The 21,579-nt window shown below is 48.6% G+C and overlaps 1 protein-coding gene across 1 annotated transcript in view; it reads left to right on the top strand.

The window, feature by feature from the left end:
• Positions 1 to 19,990, top strand: part of tmem163b (transmembrane protein 163b) — a gene marked incomplete at both ends in the record, with an annotated part of 44,284 nt that extends 24,294 nt beyond the window's left edge. Inside the window, 4 exons of the mRNA XM_080834045.1 lie at positions 10,854 to 10,950; positions 16,096 to 16,207; positions 18,710 to 18,851; positions 19,930 to 19,990. Of these exons, the coding sequence (XP_080690171.1) occupies positions 10,854 to 10,950; positions 16,096 to 16,207; positions 18,710 to 18,851; positions 19,930 to 19,990 (412 nt within the window). The remainder of the gene's footprint in view (positions 1 to 10,853; positions 10,951 to 16,095; positions 16,208 to 18,709; positions 18,852 to 19,929) is intronic.
• Between the last annotated feature and the right edge of the window lie 1,589 nt (positions 19,991 to 21,579).

The following is a 21,579-nucleotide window of genomic DNA, read 5'->3' as shown; positions in this document are numbered from 1 at the left end:
ACACACACACACACACACACACACACAAACACTGCACACAGGGAGTACATGTGAGTAGGATCACACACACACACACACACACACACACACACACACACACACACACACACACACACACACACACACCTGTGCCTGTGCCTGTACCTGTGCCTGCGCCCAGCATCTCTCGTCCTCATGCTCTGCTCTGCACTGATCAGCCACTCAGTGCTCCCTGTTTAAAGGCTCGCCACCATTCCTACAGAGCTTTTTTCATGTATCATCCGTATAGAATCCATAAGGGCCAGTGTGTTTGTCAACATGGCTCATATACATTCACACAGTTGTTATAAAGACAGTAATATAAAAAAAACATACTCAATATGGAACAGACTTATAGTAGGTCTGCGTGCCCAAAACTGCATGTGTGAATTTTAGCGACTCATTTCGAATGTTTTAAATCTCTGAACCCTTTATTCTTAGCTTCTAGGACACAAAGCAAACACAACCGCATTAATTAATCAAAATGCCATGTTCTCATATTAATTATCACATACTTCTGGAGTTCCAATCACAACAGTGCGCCAGATCTTAGCGGTTGTTTTAGCACGCTAATTAAGCCCCACTGACAGAAAGGGAGAAAGGGAGAGGAGAGAAGAGGAGAAGAGGGAGGGAAAGAGAGAAGGAGAGAGGGGACGGAAAGATGGAGAGAGGAGGGGAGGGGAGTGGAGGGAGGGAAAAAGAGGGGAGGGTACTGTTGTGTTTCCAGTGCAGGACAGATGCGCTTGGTAAACACGTCTTCATAATGGACGGCACAACATCAGTCATCATCCTCAACCAGCAGACACAATGTGTGTGTGTGTGTGTGTGTGTGTGTGTGTGTGTGTGTGTGTGTGTGTGTGTGTGTGTGAGAGATAGAGATAACAAGAAAGAGATAGTACAGTATGTGTATGGGTGTGTGTGTCTGTGTGTGTATGAGAGAAGGGAGAGGTAGTAATGAAGAGATGGTACAGTGTCTATGTGTGTGAGCAAGAGAGAGTGATAGAGAGATAGATAGAGAGATAGAGAGAAAAAGCAGAGAGAGAGACAAATATATAGATAGAGAGAGGAAGCAAAAGAGAGAGATAGAGAGAGAGCGAGGACAACAGCGTTCGTTCGGTCCATCTTATCTGCTCAGGTTCTACAGAGAGCAGAGGCACCGAGACAGGACTGCCACACATCGATAGATAGAATAATTGAGATTTATTAACACACACACACACACACACACACACACACACACACACACACACACCCTGAAAAGCATCCTGTTTCAACCCTCAGTCTCGCTGCTGGTGCAGTAGCCAAGCTTTAGTCTCCTGGGAGGGGGGGAGGAGGGGGGGGGGGGCGTTGTGATGCAGATCGCCGTGGAGACAGATGACATCAGTGAGCTGGTTGCCGTGGAGAGAGCAGGGCTGTGCTTTCATTTGTTGACAACAGCTGAAGAAGTGCGTCTGTCTCCTGCCCTGATAATGAGCACAGATAGCAGTTTTGTATTTAATAACATTACAATTATTAACAAAAATAAACATTTTAATAATCCATCCATCCATCCATCCATCCATCTATATCTACAGTATATTTACCTGTATATCTGAAGCTATTAAAAAGCATCTTTGTCATTAAGCCAAACCACAGCCCCTTATGGCACACACATAATTAATTAACTCCTTAGAATTATTACAGTGAGGGTCGCAATGAGCCCTGCTGTACTGTGAGTGATGCGTTTAATGCCACGGGTATGTGTCCAGGTTTCGCCCGTGTGTGTGTGTGTGTGTGTGTGTGTCTGTGTGTGTTTGTGTGTGTGTGTCTGTGTTTGTCTGTGTGTGTGTGTGTGTGTGTGTGTGTGTGTATGTGTGTGTGTGTCTACCACGCTCCAGGTGGTGTAGAGCGGCTCTCCGTAACGTTCTAATTGTAATGTGTGTGTTAAGCGCCCACCTCTGTGCCCCCCCAGCTACCTGTTATTCCCACATCACTGGTTTCCTTAGCAGCGGTCACGCCCCAGCAACTGAACACAGCCGAAACAGGAGGGGAGGGGAGAGAGAGGAGAGGAGGGGAGGAAGAGAGAGGAGGGGAGGGGAGGGGAGGGAGAGAGAGGAGGGAAGTAGAGTGGAGGGGAGGGGAGAGGAGGGGAGGGGAGAGAGAGGAGAGGAGGGGAGGGGAGGGAGAGAGAGGAGGGAAGTAGAGAGGAGAGGATGGGAGGGGAGAGAGAGAAGAGGAGAGAAAAGTCTGGTTGAGCAGAGAACAGAGGAGAAGTGAAAAGTTCTCTGGAAAAGTACTAGGAAGCCACTGTCTCTCCCTCCTTCCCTCTTCCTGTACGGGAGCCAAAGCAGACTCACTTGGTAAGGCAGCAGACAGAACAGATGGGTGGGGCCAGAGTTAACTAAGGGGCAGGAGCAGACAGACAGCCTAGGAGGAGATGGACAGATAGACAGACAGATAGATAGACAGATAGACAGACAGTTAGACAGACAGACAGACATACAGACAGACCGGCAGACAAACAGACAGACAGACAGACAGATAGACAGACAGTTAGACAGACGGACAGACAAATAGACAAACAGTTAAACAGGCAGACAGACAGGAAGACAGACAGACAGACAGACAGAGACCAGCAGACAAAGAATGTAGAGAGTTAGATTGATAATACAAGTAGGCAGACAAATTGTAAGGAGAGATAAACTGATGCAGACTGACAGTAGAAACAGTCAATAATAGTGTACGACTGAATGGAGATGACTAGACAAATCAATAATAATCTTTGACTGAATAGAGATGACTAGACAAATTTATAATAAAGCTAAGCAAGCAGACATGAGCAGATAGACAGACTAGTAGTAGACATGAGCAGACAGACAGACAGACTAGTAGTAGACATGAGCAGACAGAAAGACAGACTAGTAGTAGACATGAGCTAGGATTGGATAGGAGAGATAGATAGATAGGATAAGAGAGAGAGCGAGAGATATATAGATAGATAGATAGATAGATAGATAGATAGATAGGATGGGTGAGATAGATAGATAGATAGATAGATAGATAGATAGGATAGGTGAGATAGATAGATAGCCTGGCTAGGACAGAGAGATGAGCAGGAGCTGTGCCCATGTACAGACAGACAGGCAGGTAGGCAGACAGACTCACAGACAGACAACAGACAGACAGACAGACAGACAGACAGACAGACAGACAGGCAGACACACAGACAGACAGACAGGCAGACAGACAGAAACACAGATAGACAGACATACAGACAGACAGACAGACAGACAGACAGACAGACAGACAGGCAGGCAGGCAGACAGACAGACAGAAACACAGACAGACAGACAGGCAGACAGACAGACAGACAGACAGACAGACAGACAGACAGACAGGCAGACACACAGACAGACAGACAGGCAGACAGACAGAAACACAGATAGACAGACATACAGACAGACAGACAGACAGACAGACAGACAGACAGACAGACAGACAGACAGGCAGGCAGGCAGACAGACAGACAGAAACACAGACAGACAGACAGGCAGACAGACAGACAGACAGACAGACAGACAGACAGACAGACAGGCAGGCAGGCAGACAGACAGACAGAAACACAGATTGACAGACAGACAGACAGACAGAAACACTGATAGACAGACAGAGAGGAAGGCAGTGAGGCACATAGCCTCTGAAGGATATTATTCTCCCATATCATCTGATATGTGCGTTGGCCTTTCTTTCGACAGTATAAATGGGTGACGGTCACTATTCACAGAATGGGGATGCAGCCCTCAAATAGAAACTCCATCATTGGCAGTACAGTGCTCACACGAACATACAAGAAGAGAAAGAGGAGGGAGGAGAGAGGCTGTGAGGAAAGGAGAGGAAAGAGGGGAAGAACATGAGGAGAGGAGGGAGGATAGAGGCTGTGAGGAAAGGATAGGAAGAGGGGGAAGAGAGGAGGGAGTGAGAGAGGCTGTGAGGAAAGGAGAAGATAAGGGGGAAGAGGAGGAAGAGAGGAGGGAGTGAGAGCGGCTGTGAGGAAAGGAGAGGAAGAGAGGATGGACTGAGAGAGGCTGTGAGGAAAGGAGAGGAAGAGGGGGAAGAGAGGAGGCAGTGAGAGGACAGGTGTGATGTAGTGGCCTGTGTGAGGCTCTGACAGGTGACGGCCGGCTGATCTGGGGAAGCTGTTATTGGTCACGCTGTCATCCCCACTTCACTCTCCGCTCCACTACAGCTCCTTCAGATACGCCCCCCCCCCCCCCCCCACCTCCTCACCCTCCCCCACCTGCTCACTCTGCTCCATTCCTCTGCAGCTGCCCCCCCCCCCCCCCCCAGAGCCACAGTGTGAAGCGTGACCAGCAGCTCTGCTAATTGGCCTCGTTAGCGTGAGGGGATATGAGGGGACGAGGCCGACGTGAGTGATGCTGTTTGATCTCATCAGCCGGTGGTGGCCTCCTCTACGTGGGGATAGATAGATCATGTCTGCTCTGGGTTGACACACACACACACACACACACACACACACACACACACACACACACACACACACACACACACACACACACACACACACGTGATGGTGGCCTCCTCTCAGTAGCAGAGGGGATAGATAGATCATGTCTGCTATGGATGGATGTCTTTTAAATGTTTGTAGGTCTTTAAATGTGTGGAGGTCTTAAAGTGCTCCATGGGTCAGCTCCTGCCGTTGCCTGGTTACCTGATCCCTTATCGGTGCTCCCCTCAGGGTTAATCTGCTGTAGAGCATGGCAGACCACTTAGCACAGCAACACACACACACACACACACACACACACACACACACACACACACACACACACACACACACACACACACACACACACACACACACACACACACACACACACACACACACACACACACACAAACACTTGACCAGGGGAAATAAAATACTGCACACACTCTGACTCACTGTTCAACTGGAGCAATAATACACACACAAACACAGACACAACCTGGAGTATCAGTACCACACACACACACTCACAATTACACACACATTCAGAATGCAACACACAGGCACACACATGCAGACATACAGAGGCACACACATGCAGACATAGACATGCCAACACAGACACACACCTTCATACAAACACACACACACACCTTCATACACACACCAAACATCATATGTTAAACACCTGCGTAGAGTCATTCTGCTTTGGTGCGCCCAGCACAGACTAGTGCTGAACACAGAGGGTGTGTTTGTGTGTGTGTGTGTGTGTGTGTGTGTGTGTGTGTGTGTGTGTGTGTGTGTGTGTGTGTGTGTGTGTGTGTGTGTGTGTGTGTGTGTGTGTGTGTGTGTGTGTGTGTGTGTGTGTGTGTGTATGTATGTGTGTGTGTGTGTGCGTGGGTGTGTGTGTGTGTGTGTGTGTGTGTATGTGTGTGTGTGTGTGCGTGGGTGTGTGTGTGTGTGTGTGTGTGTAGTGGGGGGGGGGAGAGAGGGTAGAGGGAAAGGAAAAAGAGAGAATGGTCTTGTGTGAGAGAGAGAGAGGGAGGGAGAGAGAGGAGAGATAAATGGATCCTAAAGGCATTTTTATACTTCTACGATTCTCTCCGTTTTGGTCGTAGAGGGACACTTTGGCACGCCTTGGCACGCCTTGGTAACACCTTCACCCAGGTGTTGCCGCCCATCCGACCCGTCGGAGAGCCGTCGGAGAGCTGGTCGGAGACAAACGCTTTTTTCTAACTTTTCTTAAAGAGACGGAGAGAGTCGGAGACCCACTTGGCTGTGATTGGCCAGCTTACGACATCATTTCCAAAACAACATCAAACAACATCATTTCCGGAATCACACATGTCAGGACCTACATTTCCTGTTTTCTGTCAAAATGTTTTAGTACGACTTTGGTAAACTACAAAGCTGCACAGCATGCAGCATTAGGCTACCGTATTTTATATAAACCCTCGAAAAGTACATTTCTCCCGACCACTGTTGGTCTCTTGGCTGGTGGCTCGGTGTTGAAAGTGCCTTCTCCAACCAGCTTCAACTGACATACGTAATTTGCTACGGAGTAATGCTGGCAGCATAATTACTTTGCATCTATTAAATAGGAAATGTATTTCATGTATGTGTAGAACCTATTTAGAATGACTGACTTTACATAAAACGGCAGTGAAAGACATTTGAGTCAAACATTACTTTTGCCTCAATGAGGGTGGCGTGTGAGAGCATAATCGGCACGACAACGTTGTACTTATTAGCAGCACACTTTTGAGAGTTATTGTGAATACGCTAACGCTTGATTTAGCGGAACATCTAGTAAACGTACGTACCACCTGTCTCCTGTTCTGTTGTTGTTGTAGTTGTCGCTCAAATCGCTACAAGCACGTCCTCTGCTATAACTCAAACTAGTCCAGCAGCTCCACCATCAACCATTGTCTGTTAGTTGCCATCATTCGCTGTTGTGAGGATTCCCGGGAGGAGGCATGTATACAATAAACGACTACCACACACACAACGATTTCTCTAAGATCGTCTTCTTGAAAATTGGGCATTAAAGGTGTCCAGGCAGAGGATAATAAGTGAGTGTGCTCCTGTAGCCTATGTGTTTTTCATCATATTCATGGTTGAAAAGACAGTCTCACAACTGTATGTTGAGGTATCAGAATCAGAATAATGTTTATTGGCATGTGCATGCATTCTCTTGTTGTGTTTCTGATATAACTATAACACTGCATGTGGATTGGTATGAAGACTGCAGTGGGTTTATCTTTCTGCCCCTAACTTCATAGTTCTACGGGTATTTCTGTTCGAAGTGTGTATGCTTTGTTTTATAGTGACGTTTCACGCTAACACTTTTGACAAGGGCAACCGTCTCGTTGCAGATTAAACACATCGGTTTTGTCCTGCCCACAAGCAGCACAAATGCATAGCCTACTTGTCAGTCCACTCTGTCTTAAATTCGAGAGTTTTGGAATCAACTTTTCGTGTGTGAGAGCCTGGCAGATGATCATTAGTAAGTGTGCTAATGTATGTGTTTTTCAACATATTCATGGTTGAAATCGCAGTCCCACAACTGTATTGAGGTATGCATGTTCTTGCTGTGTGACTGATATAACTATAACACTGCATGATGTATGATGTATACCGTGGGTTTATTTTTCTGGCCCTGTCCTCAGAGTTTGGGGGGTAATTTTGTTCGAAGTGTGCATGCTTTGTTTCATAGTGACACATTCACGTTACCACTTTTTGACAAGGGCAACCGTCTCGTGGCCAATGAGTGCATTGTCATAGCGTTGTAGTTATTCAAAGGTTACCCAGCGATCATTGCAGTATGAATGTGACAAAAATACCAAAGAAAATAAGAACGTATTCATTTTATTGGATCGTTTTATAATAGTTTCTGTATTGTATGTACGATAAGCATATCGTTTTGTTATAAATCGCTACTATGTTTTTCACAAAAAAATGACCACCACGATGGAGATACATTTGCCTACTCAAGTGAATATATAGCATTAGACATGCTATTGATGACTGAACTACGTGTCTCCAAGGCCTATGTGACGACACCTGCCCGTCAGTTCCTGAAGCAACACTCGTGTCATGTCAGTGACAGTTGGGAGGATAAACAATCAATGACTTTCAATAAAGAGGTTATGTGGTAGCTACGGGCTCGACAAACAGTCGTTACCCCACCCAGCGGACCGGCGTTGAATAGGTTGAATAGGCTTTAGGACGCATAGCCGTCGGAGTAGTATAAAAGCCCGACCAGTTCGTTCAATTTTTTCTGAATCAACCGCCTGCCCCCGCCCGCCCATTTTTTTTTTCGAGGACGGAGAGGGATGCAGAAGTATAAATTAGGCTTAACCTTAAGCTTCAGGCAACCCATGGAGAGTTGAGACCATTCACCCAGGCATGTAGACATTCACACACACACACACATTACAGACAGAGAGAAAGACAGACACACACTCACACACACAAACAGACAGACACACCAACACACACACACACACACACACAAACAGACAGACACACACCTTGTTGTGCCCACATGGAGGCTGAGCAGACAGGAGGGCAGACAGGCAGTGTGTGTGTGTCTGACCATGCGTGACGACCCGCAGCTGACACACTTACCACAGTTCAGGCCTCCCGCCAGAGCCTCTTTAATTGGATAAAACACACAGCTGCAAGTAAAGCTCGGCTTCAGAGCCAGGGCAAACATCTCTAAAGAGCAGACACACACACACACACACACACACACACACACACACACACACACACACACACACACACACACACAGGGAATATTTTACTTGATGAATTTCACAAGAGTTTTCTGTTTGAAATCAAACCCATATGAGAAGCACATCAGTGTGTGTGTGTGTGTGTGTGTATGTGTGAGGGGTGGGTGGTTCTGTATGTGTGTGTGTGTGTATGTACGTGTATGTGTGAGGGGTGGGTGCTTGTGTTTGTGTGTGTGTGTGTCTGTGTATGTACGTGTATGTGTAAGGGGTGGCTGCTTGTATGTGTGTGTGTGTCTGTGTATTTACGTGTATGTGTAAGGGGTGGGTGCTTGTATCTGTGTGTGTGTGTGTGTGTGTGTGCAGAGGACCAGACTGGAGCCGCTGCTGTGAAGACAGTTTGGTGGTGGTGATGCGTGGTGAGCAGTGGTGAGCAGTGGTGAGGTTTGGTGAGCAGTGCGGCTCTTGTCCCTTTTAGAGCCATATGTTTGCATGGCACTTTTTTAGGGCTGGGGGAGATTACAGTGTGTGTGTGTGTGTGTGTGTGTGTGTGTGTGTGTGTGTGTGTGTGTGTGTGTGTGTGTGTTTGTGTTGTGTGTGTGTGTGTGTGTGTGTGTGTGTGTGTGTGTCAGATTACAATATATAGTGATCCCTCTTTCCTTATCTTTTGTGTCTGATTATCTGATGTTCAGTTTCCGCTTCATACAGTTTCCTGACAATCTGTTTGTTGGAGGCCTCTGGGAAATAAGTGACTAGTGTGTCTGTGTGTGTGTGTGTGTGTGTTTGTGTGAGAGGAGTGTGTGTGTGTGTGTGTGTGTGTGTGTGTGTGTGTGTGTGTGTGTGTGTGTGTGGAGGGGGGCGGGGGGAGGGGAATATGTGGCTTGTTTTGATGCACGTCGTCATTAGATGCTGTCAGATAGATGAGGCGTTCGTTCAGCAGGTTTGTTCAGGAGATCGTTTTTGATCCGAACTCTGCTGTTCCTTCCAACAACTGACACACACACACACACACACACACACACACACACACACACACACACACACACACACACACTCATTTACTTCTTCCCTGAAGAGGAGAGATGAGAGAGTAAGAGTGATGGGTAATCAGGCTGATGGGTTCACTGTTCGGTTTGCAACGCTCATCTTAGACTAGTTCCCCTCGAGCTCTCATCTCATCTCGTCTCATCTAATCTCATCTCGTCTCGTCTCATCTCTCCCACAGCACCTAGCGAGGCACTTCAGGTTATGTCTCCAAGAGGCTACCCAGCTCCCTGTTGCCTGGACACCGCTTCAGTTTCCATAGCCCCAGGATGAGGCTTTCACTTCAAACACATAACCTGCTAGTGCAGCAATCTAAAGATGAGCTGGTCCTGGAGAACACTTAATATGGACCCCTACCTCCACTAAAGATGAATTGGTTCAGGAGCGCGGTACAAATGAAAGGGAAACTTAGGGATTTTTCAACCTGGTCCCTATTTTTTTAGATCTTTTTGGGTGCAATTATTACAAGGGACGATTAACGGTTCCAACGAATCCAAATCAATCCAGTATTGAGTCAGGATGCTAAATCTGGCAGCCGCTAAAATGAACTGTTAGTGGAGCATGCTAAAGCAGACGATACTTTCACATCTCTCCATCAGGGCCAGTGACCTCTCCGTCAGGGCCAGTGACCTCTCCGTCAGGGCCAGTGACCTCTCCAATAGGGCCAGTGACCTCTCCGTCAGGGCCAGTGACCTCTCCATCAGGGCCAGTGACCTCTCCTTCAGGGCCAGTGACCTCTCCATCAGGGCCAGTGACCTCTCCGTCAGTGACCTCTCCGTCAGTGACCTCTCCATCAGGGCCAGTGACCTCTCCGTCAGTGACCTGTCCGTCAGGGACCTCTCCGTCAGGGCCAGTGACCTCTCCGTCAGGGCCAGTGACCTCTCCGTCAGTGACCTCTCCATCAGGGCCAGTGACCTCTCCGTCAGGGCCAGTGACCTGTCTTGTCAGGGCCAGTGACCTCTACGTCAGGGCCAGTGACCTCTCCATCAGGGCCAGTGACCTCTCCATCAGGGCCAGTGACCTCTCCATCAGGGCCAGTGACCTCTCCATCAGGGCCAGTGACCTCTCCATCAGTGACCTCTCCATCAGGGCCAGTGACCTCTCCGTCAGGGCCAGTGACCTGTCCGTCAGGGCCGGGACTTCCCCTTCTGCCACACAACCCTCCCCCTTCCACCCTTCCCACCTTCCTGTCTCCACCCGGCCGACCTCAAGCAGATGGGTCCCCCCCTTATGTGCCGTGGTTCTGCCTAAGGTTTCTTCCTGCCCCTGTTGCCATTGTGCAAGGGGGTTTAGGCTCTGGGCTCTGTTAAGCACCTAGAGGCAATTGTATTGTTATGGCGCTATACAAATAAAATGGAATTGAATTGAATTGAATTTACCTCTCCATCAAGGCCAGTGACCTCTCGGTCAGGGCCAGTGACCGCTCAGTCAGGGTCAGTGTTAACTGAGTGTTAGCTGATCAGGGCTGGTGCCTGTGAGACTGAAGCCTGATGACGGTAGTGTGACATGATTGTGGCCCGTTGTTATTGTTGTTGTTTATGTTGATGTTGTTGCTGTTGTTCCCCCAGAGCCTGTGTGATCCTGGGCGTGGTCTTCGTCCTCTCCTCTATCACCATACTGGTAAAAGCCACCCATGACCTGGTCACAAAGCTCCAGCCTGAAGTGGTAAGAGCTCACACACACACACACACACACACACACACACACACACACACACATAGAGACACACAGACATACACACAGACACACACACTCACACACACACACAGTGTCACACAGTGTCACACACATACACACACACACACACACTCACACACACACACACACACACACACACACACACACACACACAGAGTTTAATTCTTTATTTGGATTTGATAAATAAGTACATATCATGGCAAAATCCAAATTTGGCTAAAAGGAATTATTAAATTGCATTCAAAGTTTCAGTCCATATTGTGCATTACGGGTAAAGGTGACACCTGCGCTTCCAGATAAAGAGGCTACCAATTACTGCTGATGTAGAGCAGTACTTTGCGAAGTGTTTGGCCCTTTTCTTAGAGAGACCACAGATTTGCAGGCCTCGCACACACATTCTATGCACCTATGACCTAAGCTACCAAAGATCAATGCAATGACTGTACATGAGTAGCCATAGTTGGTTAGAACTTCATATCACCAAATCCAGCCCAGGCCTATGCAGACGATGTCCAGGTGTCATCTAGGGATGAGGGGGTGATTAAAGTCATGCTCTCCCACACGGAAGAACAATAATGAACTCTTTCCGATCGCGTATGATCCAACATTGGACAGGGCTACGCCTAAAAGGAAGACTGGCCTGCCTGCCGTGTGCTGATCACAGCGTATCTCATACTGCACTTCGGAACACAGCACTACATGACAACATACACACGTTTATAATAAAAGCTTGCCTTCAGGTACTACCAACAAAAACAAACTTAGCAGCATGGTTTCCATCCAAGCATGAGCCGTTCTGTCTACTACACCACAAACGACAAAGGGAATCCATCGCGCATATCCTCAACGGCTGCCCTGCCTACAAAGGACTTTACATTGCGCGGCATGACCGAATTGCGGCACTGAAGAAGCTCCGCGATTACACCAACTTCACAACCATTCATACCAACGAGTCTGTAAAAACACACTGGTTCTCAATTCCCCATGATCAGCGGAACGCAATGAAAACTGCCATTAAGCACATCGCAAATACACCGGACCTTGTGTCAATTAATGAAGAAAAGAAAGCCATTACAATAATTGAGATTGGTTGCTCTTATGACCCTTCCATGGACACCTGCTATGCGTCAAAACTGTTAAAATACCAGTAGTACTGTTCTAACCAACTATGGCTACTCATGTAACACACACACACACACACACGTACACACACACACTCACACACACACACACACACACACACACACACACACACACACACACACACACACACACACACACACTCACCTCACCAAGGGATGCTCCACTAGGGGCCGCTAAAGAGGACTCACAAACTCTCATGCTACAAACACAGACTCACAATACATAAAGACAAACACTCACAGACATACCCGGACACAGAAGCGCAAACACGCACACACAGCCACACTCAGGATGAGAGGCCAAGAGTGTGTGTGTGTGAGTGTGTGTGTGTGTGAGAGAAAGAGAGCTCTCCTGGCCTTGTGTCCTCAATCAGGAAGTGTGAATTCCATTTACGAGATTGGACGCCACAGAGAGTTTGGGGGGGGGTTGAACAGAGACAAGAGACAAGTGAGTCCCCCCCCCCCCACCACCACCCACCCCCCCCAGGCTCCCTTTGGTGTAATTATATGAAGAATGTTGCAGAGGTGAAGACAGAGAGAGAAAGGGTGAATGAGAGAGAGGGAGAGAGAAAGAGTGTGAACGAGAGAGAGAGAGAGTGAATGACAGAGAGAGAGATAGAAAGCAAAAGAGAGAGAAATAGAGATCTGAGGATCTCTCAAAATAGTCCCCCTCTGCTGTTGCCAGGCAATGGCAGCATGTTCAGAAACATCAAAAACAGAGGAATATAGACGCACACACACACACACACACACACACACACACACACACACACACACACACAGATAGATAGTGAGAGACAGAACCAGAGAGAGAGCGAGAGAGACAGCCAGAGAGAGAAAGAAAGAGAGAGAGAGAGAGAGAGACAGCCAGAGAGAAAGAGAGAGAGAGAGACAGACAGCCAGAGAGAAAGAGAGAGAGCTTCAACACTCCTGTATTAAATCCTTATTATCCGTTGTCACAAACCTGCATCGATATAACCAGGGACGTGCACAGGAGGGGGCTAAGGTTGCTCGGGCAACTGCCCGTTTGCCCTCCTCAACTGAAGTTGCCCCTCCAAAAGAAATGTATATATTTTTTAAATAGTATTACGGCTGCAGAACTTTATGTATGCCTAGATGAAATAAACGCAGAATAAGCGTCCAGGGGGCGTGGCAGCGTCGGTGACAAAAATTGCTGCCCCTTTTTTCCGGGGCAGAGCAACTGCCCTTCAAAATTCCTGTGCACATCCCTGACTTTAACCCCCCAAAACCAAACCCTCAACCCCAAGGCTTACATCTTCCCCAGATCTGCCCCCCCCTCACACCTTTACCAGAACATTCCCCTCATCAGTAACCCCTAGCAACCCCCCCAAACAGCAGAGAGAGAGAGAGAGAGAGAGAGAGAGAGAGGGAGAGTGAGAGCGAGAGAGGGAGATGCAGAGAGAGAGAAGATCGAGAGGGAGAGACAGAGGGAAAGAGAGGAAGAGACACAGAGAAGGGGAGAGAGACAGAGAGAGAGAGAGAAAGAGAAACGGGAGAAGAAAGAACACCTAATGATTATTAAAAGCTGTACCTCCTTCTGTGCGACTTCAGTGAAATGCAGGTAGTGCTTTGATTCGCTGTCAGCACAGCACATGAAAGCAACACACACACACACACACACACACACTTATCTTAATCAGGGCCTATTTCAGTTTCCCTCAGATGCAGCTTGTGGAAATGGGCTGCATTTGCCACACACACAGAGAGGGACTGTCACACACACACACACACACACACACACACACACACACACACACACACACACACACACACCTGTATCAATTAGCCATGGCTATCAATTAAGCATGTGTTTATGCTTGGTGTAACCACGGGCAGAGCTCTGTGTGTGTGTGTGTTTGTGGAGGTGTGTGTGTGTGTGTGTGTGAGTTTGTGTGTTTGTGTGTGTCGGAGCGACTCCAGTGCTTCTAGCAGCCTTGGCGAGCAGAACAGAGGCTGGGTGGAGCTGGTGGAGGATGCTGTGTGTGTGTGTGTGTGTGTGTGGAGAACAGAGGGTAGGAGGGATAGCTGGAGGATGCACAGCTTTAATCAAAACTGCAAGGCTTGGCCCCGGAGAGTCCTGGTCTGACAGGAACACATTAAGCTCCTTTTTTTGGTGCATACAAGCAGAGTCTAAAAATAGACTTGATATTTCAGATCTCTCCACAGCCGCTCGCTTTCTCGCTGCTGATGTCAGAAGTGCTCTGTGCTCCTTTTTTTCTTACCCCCTTCCTTCTACTCGCACCCCCCCCCGCCTGCCCCCCCCTCTGCTGTTATAAAATGTTAATAAGGCCGCGACTCGCTCGGTATTCCAGCAACGGTGTGCAGCGCGGAGCAGGCGTGCGTGTTTGTGTGTGTGTGTGTGTATTCCGGCAGCGGTGTGTGGTGCGTGGCACGGAGCAGCGCGTGTGTGTGTGTGCGTGTGTGTGTGTGTGTATGTATTCTGGCAGCGGTGCACAGCGCGGAGCAGGCGTCGGAAGCTGTGGCTGGTTGCCGCGGGCGTCGGCAGGAGGAGATGGATTAGGGTGCGTCCGGCCGGGCGCCTGTTCCGTTTCACTCAAACGCCACGGGTCCAGATTAATAAGGACCGGGTCCCACAGACGAGGCGCACCGGAGACGCCCAGTCCCGCAGCCGCGTGTGAGCGGAATGCTGATAACCTCTCTCTCTCTCACACACTCACACACACACACACTTATTTATTTTTATCTTTCAGAGGATCTGATCTACAGTAGACAAGCGTGTCCCCGTACGAACCTCTGACATAGAGGGAGAGAGAGAGAGAGGGAGGAAAAGAGAGGGAGGGAGGGAGGGAGGGAGGGAGGGAGAGGGAGGGAAAGGCAGAAGGAGGGATGGAAGAGAACGAAAAGAGTGCAGATGGCAATGACTGATATGTGAGAAAGACAAAAATACTGACGAGAGAAAAAAGGTGTGGAAGGAGCAGAAGTGACGAGGAAATGAAAGCGGGAAACTGTGAGAGTGGGATGAGGTGAGGAAGATGCAGTCAGAGAGAGAGAGATAGAAAGAGGGAGGGAGGGAGGGAGAACATGATAGAGTGAGATGCATAGTTCTCCCTCTCCTTTGGTAGATGCAGGTTAGATATTCATTGGTGTGAGGTCCTCAGTGACTGTGTGTGTGTGTGTGTGTGTGTGTGTGTGTATGTGTGTGTGTGTGTGTCCTCAGTGACTGCATGTCTAAATCTAGTCATTCCCTCATTTGTGAAACTCGGTGCCTCACTCTCGCAGCCTTGTCAAGCTGCCACGCCGTCTAGGCAGAAACCATCATCTCGAGCGCCTCACTCCTTTATACACGCTCTCTTAACAGCACAACAGCACGCTGGAATAGGCAATCTGAGCGCAGCCATTTTAGTGGAAACAGTTCCTGATCAGAAATGCAAGAACATGTGCTTTGTACCTGTGTGTGTGTGTGTGTGTGTGTGTGTGTGTGTGTGTGTGTGTGTGTGTTGGTTTTGAAGAGCAGTGGTCCCAGGGGAGGTGTGTTATTTACAGTCTGCCAGACAAACACACCAATCATCATCAGAGAATCTCTATTTAAATCTCCCCAGTATTGGAGTGTATTTGTATTCATGTATTCCGCTGCAGCTGTGATTGACGACGATCCTGTGGAAGTGTTCGGAGAACAAAGCTTCCGTTTAGCAGAGTTTTCTGCATCTCGTCTCTGGCTCTCTGTTTGAAGCGCGTAACCTTGCAGAGATGCACTTCTTTATGCCTGTGAGGCCCTGCTGAAATATTCATGATGCTCCTAGGCCTGCAAACCTACTCATTCTCTCTCTCTCTTTCACTCTCTCCTTTCTTTCCTCTTATTATTTTGTTGCTCTTCCTTTATTTCTCTCTTTACTCGTTCCTGTCTGTTGTTGCTCCATTGTTACTATGTTACTAACTGTCTTTCTTTCTTTCTGTCTTTCTTTCTGTGGTTCTGTCTCTTCTTTCCCAGGATGACTTCCTGTACAGCGTGTCCATCGTGAGCGGGATCACGTGCCTCATCCTGTGTGTGTTCAAGTTCATGCTGGGCCGGGTTCTCACCAGCAGGGCCCTCATCACAGACGGTAGGTAACCCGGGAAACCAATCGCCATGGTGCTGCGCCATGGCAACAGGACAAATCTCTGCTTCACCCCAGGACCACACCCACCTGTGCAGCAGAGCAGCAGGGAGAGGAGGGACTAGTAAGAGAAAGAAAGGGGGGAGAGAGAGAGAGAGAGAGAAAGAGAGAGAGAGAGAGAGAGGAAGGGGGAGAGGGAGAGAGAGAGAAGAGAGTGAAGAGAAAAGAGAGAGTGAGAGAGAGAAAGGAAGGGGGAGAGGGAGAGAGAGAAGAGAAAAGAGAGAGTGAGAGAGAGAAAGGAAGGGGGGAGAGAGAGAAAATTGTGAAGAGTAAAGAGAGAGAGAGAAATGAAGGGGGAGAGGGAGAGAGAGAGAGAGAAAGAGAGAGAAAAAATTGTGAAGAGTAAAAAGAGAGAGAGAAATGAAGAGGGGAGAGGTGAAGAGGAAAGAGAGAGAGAAGAGAGTGAAGAGAAAGGTATAGAAGGAGAGAAAGGAACAGAACCAGAGACTGAGAAAGAGAGAAACAGACAGCATGAGAAAAAGAGAATGCAGATGGTGCAGGAGAATGTTTGCAAAAGGTCGAGAAAGTCAGACAGAGAGTAGAAAGTCAGACAGAAAAAGAGATAGAGAAAGAGAAAGAGAGAACTAGAAGGAGATAGAGGGCAGTCCAACCGGGTGTGTTCGTGTTTGTGTGTGTTTGTGTGTGTGTGTGTGTGTGTGTGTGTGTGTGAGTGTGTGTGTGTGTGTGTGTGTGTGTGTGTGTGTGTTTAGTGAAAGTGCTGATGCTGGAGCAGGTGCAGAGAGATGCAGGATGTCCCACTTTCTCAGCACAGACACGCCCACCACCCGCAGCCTCTGCACCACAGCTCCACCTATCCCCACGAGCGCTCCTCCGCTCCCAGCCAATCACAGGCCTCCTCACACCACGCTCAGCCAATCACACGGACCATAGACATCCCTTTGATGTCCTCAGGCATTGACTGGAGCAGCTGTCCTGGGCCAATGGGGCTTGTGGCTCAGCAAAGTTCTGTCTCTGTCTGCTCTTCCATGCATACATATAAGGCCTGTGGTATCATGTCCCTCGGGGGACACCGTACCTGAGTCAGACCAAGCCCAGCAGTGGAGCTAGCGGAGGTTGCCAGTGACGACCATCAGAGGCAAAAGGGCTTTAACGAGGCGGGCATTAATACTGCGGCACAAGTAGCCTGGCGTTCGCAGAAGCAGTATTTGACTGAGGTCATTGGAGTTTTAATATCCTCTACAGGGACTTTATGGTAATAGTGAAGTGATAAAACGTTACATAAAACACTGCCTACAGCATGTTGGGGGGCAAGAGCTCTTCAACGGAAAGTTTCTAGACTGTAATGGCGGAAGGAACTGGGCTGCCAGCATCAGGTGAGGCCACAGGGTCAACCACAGGGCAACACACAGCCTCAGAGAAGTCTGTGCTGGAATGAGATGCATTGAGAGGACAGAGGGTCAGCATTGTAGAGTTAAAGACTTGATAGAACTCCAGTGTCAAGTTAAAGACCTCATAGAACTCCAGAATATAGTTAAAGACTTCATGGAGGTTAAATGTAGAGTTAAAGACCTCATAGAACTCCAGTGTAGAATTTAAGAGCAGATGGGAGTCCAGTGTAGAGTTAAAGACTTGTATGGAACTCCAGTGTCGAGGTAAAAACCTGATGGATCTCCAGGGTAGACTTGAGGACTTGATTGAACTCCAGTGTAGAGCTAAAGACATGCTGAGAGTCCAGTGTAGAGTTAAAGACCTGATAAACAACAGCGTAGATGACTGTACTAATGAAAGTACAGTGTAAAGTTAAAGTCCTGATAGAATTCCACGGCCGACTTTAGGACTTGATTGAACTCCAGTGTAGAGTCAAAGACCTAATGAAATGACAGTGCAGAGCTAAAGACTTGATGGAACTCAAGTGTAGGGTTGAAGACCTAATGGATCTCTAATGTAGAGTTAAAGCCTTGATTGGAGTCCATTGTAGACTTGAAGACCTAATATAAGTCTACTGTAGAGTTAAAGACCTGATGGAAGTCCAGTGTCGAGTTAAAGTTGTAACGTAAGTCCAGTGTTGATATAAAGACCTGATAACTTGGAGACAGAGAGTCCAGTGAGAGTGTGTGTGTGTCTATGAGAGAGCCCTGTGTGTGTCTATAAGAGAGAGTCCAGTGTGTGTGTTATGATAGAACATCATTCAGCTGACATACAAAGGGTCTCCAGTGTAGAGTTGAGATTTGTTGAAGAGAAGGCGGGTGCCTGATGGAGACCTCATGAGACGCCTGACAAGACGCCACCACGGAGTCACGAGTGTCTTCATTTCCTGTTTGTTTTGGTTTTTGAATCATCACTCTCTTTTCCTCTCTCACCGTCAATAGGGGATTGGTGTGTGTACAGCAGACTGAAATTCTCAGCTTTTCCAAAAACACTTTGTGGCTCTTCATCCATTGTCTCATCATCCTCTCTCTCTCTCTCTCTCTCTCTCTCTCTCTGCAGGATTTAACTCTCTGGTGGGCGGCGTGATGGGCTTCTCCATCTTGATCAGTGCGGAGGTGTACAAACACAACCCCCAGGTCTGGTACCTGGACGGCTCCATCGGCCTCCTCATTGGCTTTATCATCCTGGCCTACGGAGTCAAGTGAGTGGGTTCCCCTGCTTACGTCTCCTCCTGCAGTACCACTGCTCCCCACACGGGGGTGCTAGAGCGTATCTGCGCCGCGTCCGGGCCACATCCTGCTCGGGGTCAGACGCTATCGGGGTCAAACCGCACATGGCAACTTTCCCACTGATAAGTGCCACTTAAACGCTTCGCATGTTTTCATGCAGCGTGGTGCCCTGTCTCTGGGAGAGTAGAGAGAGAGGCCTGGGAGGGGACTGATAGGGCAGGAGAGGGAGGGGGGGGGGGGGGCAGGAGAGGGGGGGTGGGGCTGATAGGGCAGGAGAGGGAGGGGGGGGGCAGGAGAGGGGGGGTGGGGCTGATAGGGCAGGAGAGGGACGGGGGGGGCAGGAGAGGGGGGGTGGGGCTGATAGGGCAGGAGAGGGAGGGGGGGGGCAGGAGAGGGGGGGTGGGGCTGATAGGGCAGGAGAGGGAGTGCAGGAGAGGGCAGGAGAGGGAACATTTCTGGGCTGTTTACCCCCCAGCTGTGAGGCTGGTGTGTTCTCAGCTCTGGTCTGGTTATGTGGCACTAATGACACCGTCTGCATGCTCATGAATCTGGGAGCCCATCTCTCTCTCTCTCTCTCTCTCTATTCTCTCTTTCTCCCTCTCTCTTGTCTCTCTTGTCTCTCTCTCTCTGTATCCCTCTTTCTCTCTCTCTCCGGGAGAAAGACTTGCACGTTGCTTGGCAGCCAGGGCACTTGAAGAGGCCCTGAAGGACTGACAACATGAGGGCAACAGGAGAGACGAGGGGATGATTCTATGAAGGGATTTTGGGAACAGGCGGAACTCCGAGCCTATAGCCGCTGTTATGTAAAACCTAATGGCGCACGGAAGCTCACACTGATTATACTCATACCTAGCATAGGTTGTTTTGCTGGTTGTTATTTTGACTCCAGATTTCAGTCCCCACACCAACACCTCTCAGTGGCATCCTCTCCTTCAGCTCTTTCTAACCTGCTCTCCTTGGCAAAGTGACGCTTTTGCTCCTGCTTGTGTTGACATCTTTCTTTCCGTTCTCTTCCACACCTTCTTTAATCCCTCTGTTTTTTGTTCTCAGGCTGCTGGTTGATATGGTCCCTCGTGTCAGACAGACGAGGAACTACGAGAGGTTTGAGTGACAGTCGTCCACGGCAACCGGACAGGGGGACGCAGGGGAGCTTGGTTGGAAGGGCTGGATGACCTCATCGGTGTTCCCTCCCCACCCTGCTGCAGCACACACACACACACACACACACACACACACTCTCTCTTCTTCTCAGCACAAACACATACACATCGATATTGACCTCCAGATGCCAGTTGTATTTTAGTATTTTTCTGCCAGCGCTTTGTCACTGTTGCATCACCTCACCCAAACCCCCCCCCCACACACACACACACACACACTCACCCCCTACGGTGTCTCTGCTCGGCCTCTGCTGTGTAAATAATCCATATGAGAGCAGAGCATCATGGGTAATCAGTCCCCAGCTAAATGTGGGCCGCCGGATTGGCTCAGGGAGACGCCGCACCTGTTCCGTTCAAAACCGGTTCTTCACCCGAGTTCCGGCGAGGAACTGTGTACTGATGGATTTGTTTGTTTTTCATCTTTTGTTTTTCAGTTTTTTTTCTTCCTTCCATCCTCATGGCAGATTCCACTCTCTCTGCTGTTCAGGTAGTAAGGTTTCTCTTGAAGGTTTATGACATGTTAAGAGTTGCCTGTAAATAGGAGGGTGTGTGTGTGTTTACAATTTTGTGAGGAATGTGTGTATGTGTGTGTGTGTGTGTGTGTGTGTGTGTGTGTGTGTGTGTGTGTGTGTGTGTGTGTGTGACAACCAATCAATGAGCGGCCAAGAGAGGGCCCTGTGGAGGAAATGAAATTCTCATTTGACAGCGACGACACACACACACAGACACACGCACACGCACACGCACACGCACACGCACACGCACACTCGACAGGCCGTACATTAGCTCTTGAGCTATTGATGAGGAGCCTTCTCGGGCTCCAGGGGAGTTGTGAGACATTCTGTGAACAAGTAACAACCTTCCAAAAATAGAACAGGCTGTGTGTTAACCACTGCTGAGACTTCAAGGTAGAAACAGCAGCAGAAAGAAAAAACAACACACACACACACACACACACACACACACACACCGTATTCTTATAAAAGGAACTACATGGAATGTAGCGACATGACAAATGTGAAACCAAAGCCATTTTTGGCTCTAAAACCTTTAAAACATTTATAGCCAAGATTGGGTAGTGGTATCACACACACACCCACACACCAGATTGGGTAGTGGTATCAGACACACACACAAGATTGGGGTGTGGTATCAGACACACACACACACACACGATTGGGTAGTAGTATCAGACACACACACACAAGATTGGGTAGTGGTATCAGACACACACACACACACACACACACACAAGATTGGGTAGTGGTATCGGGGACACACACACACCCACACACAAAATTGGGTAGTGGTATCAGACACAACAAGTTCCTTTCCTCTTTCGAGGGGACATTGTAGCCAGGGCAACACACATACTGAGATGTGAAGCTGCTCTACTAGTTATTAAAGCAACAAGGTCAACTCTGACTAAACAAGGTCAACTCTGACTAAACAAGGTCAATAAGGTCAACTCTGACTAATATTCCACGGCACAGTAATGTAGGCCACTCACCAACCTTCCATGCCAACGGGAGATTGGCCA

The sequence above is a fragment of the Sprattus sprattus genome (genome assembly GCF_963457725.1).
Source record: "Sprattus sprattus genome assembly, chromosome: 3".
Classification (NCBI taxonomy): Eukaryota; Metazoa; Chordata; class Actinopteri; order Clupeiformes; family Clupeidae; genus Sprattus; species Sprattus sprattus.
This window is presented reverse-complemented; position numbering and strand designations above follow the sequence as displayed.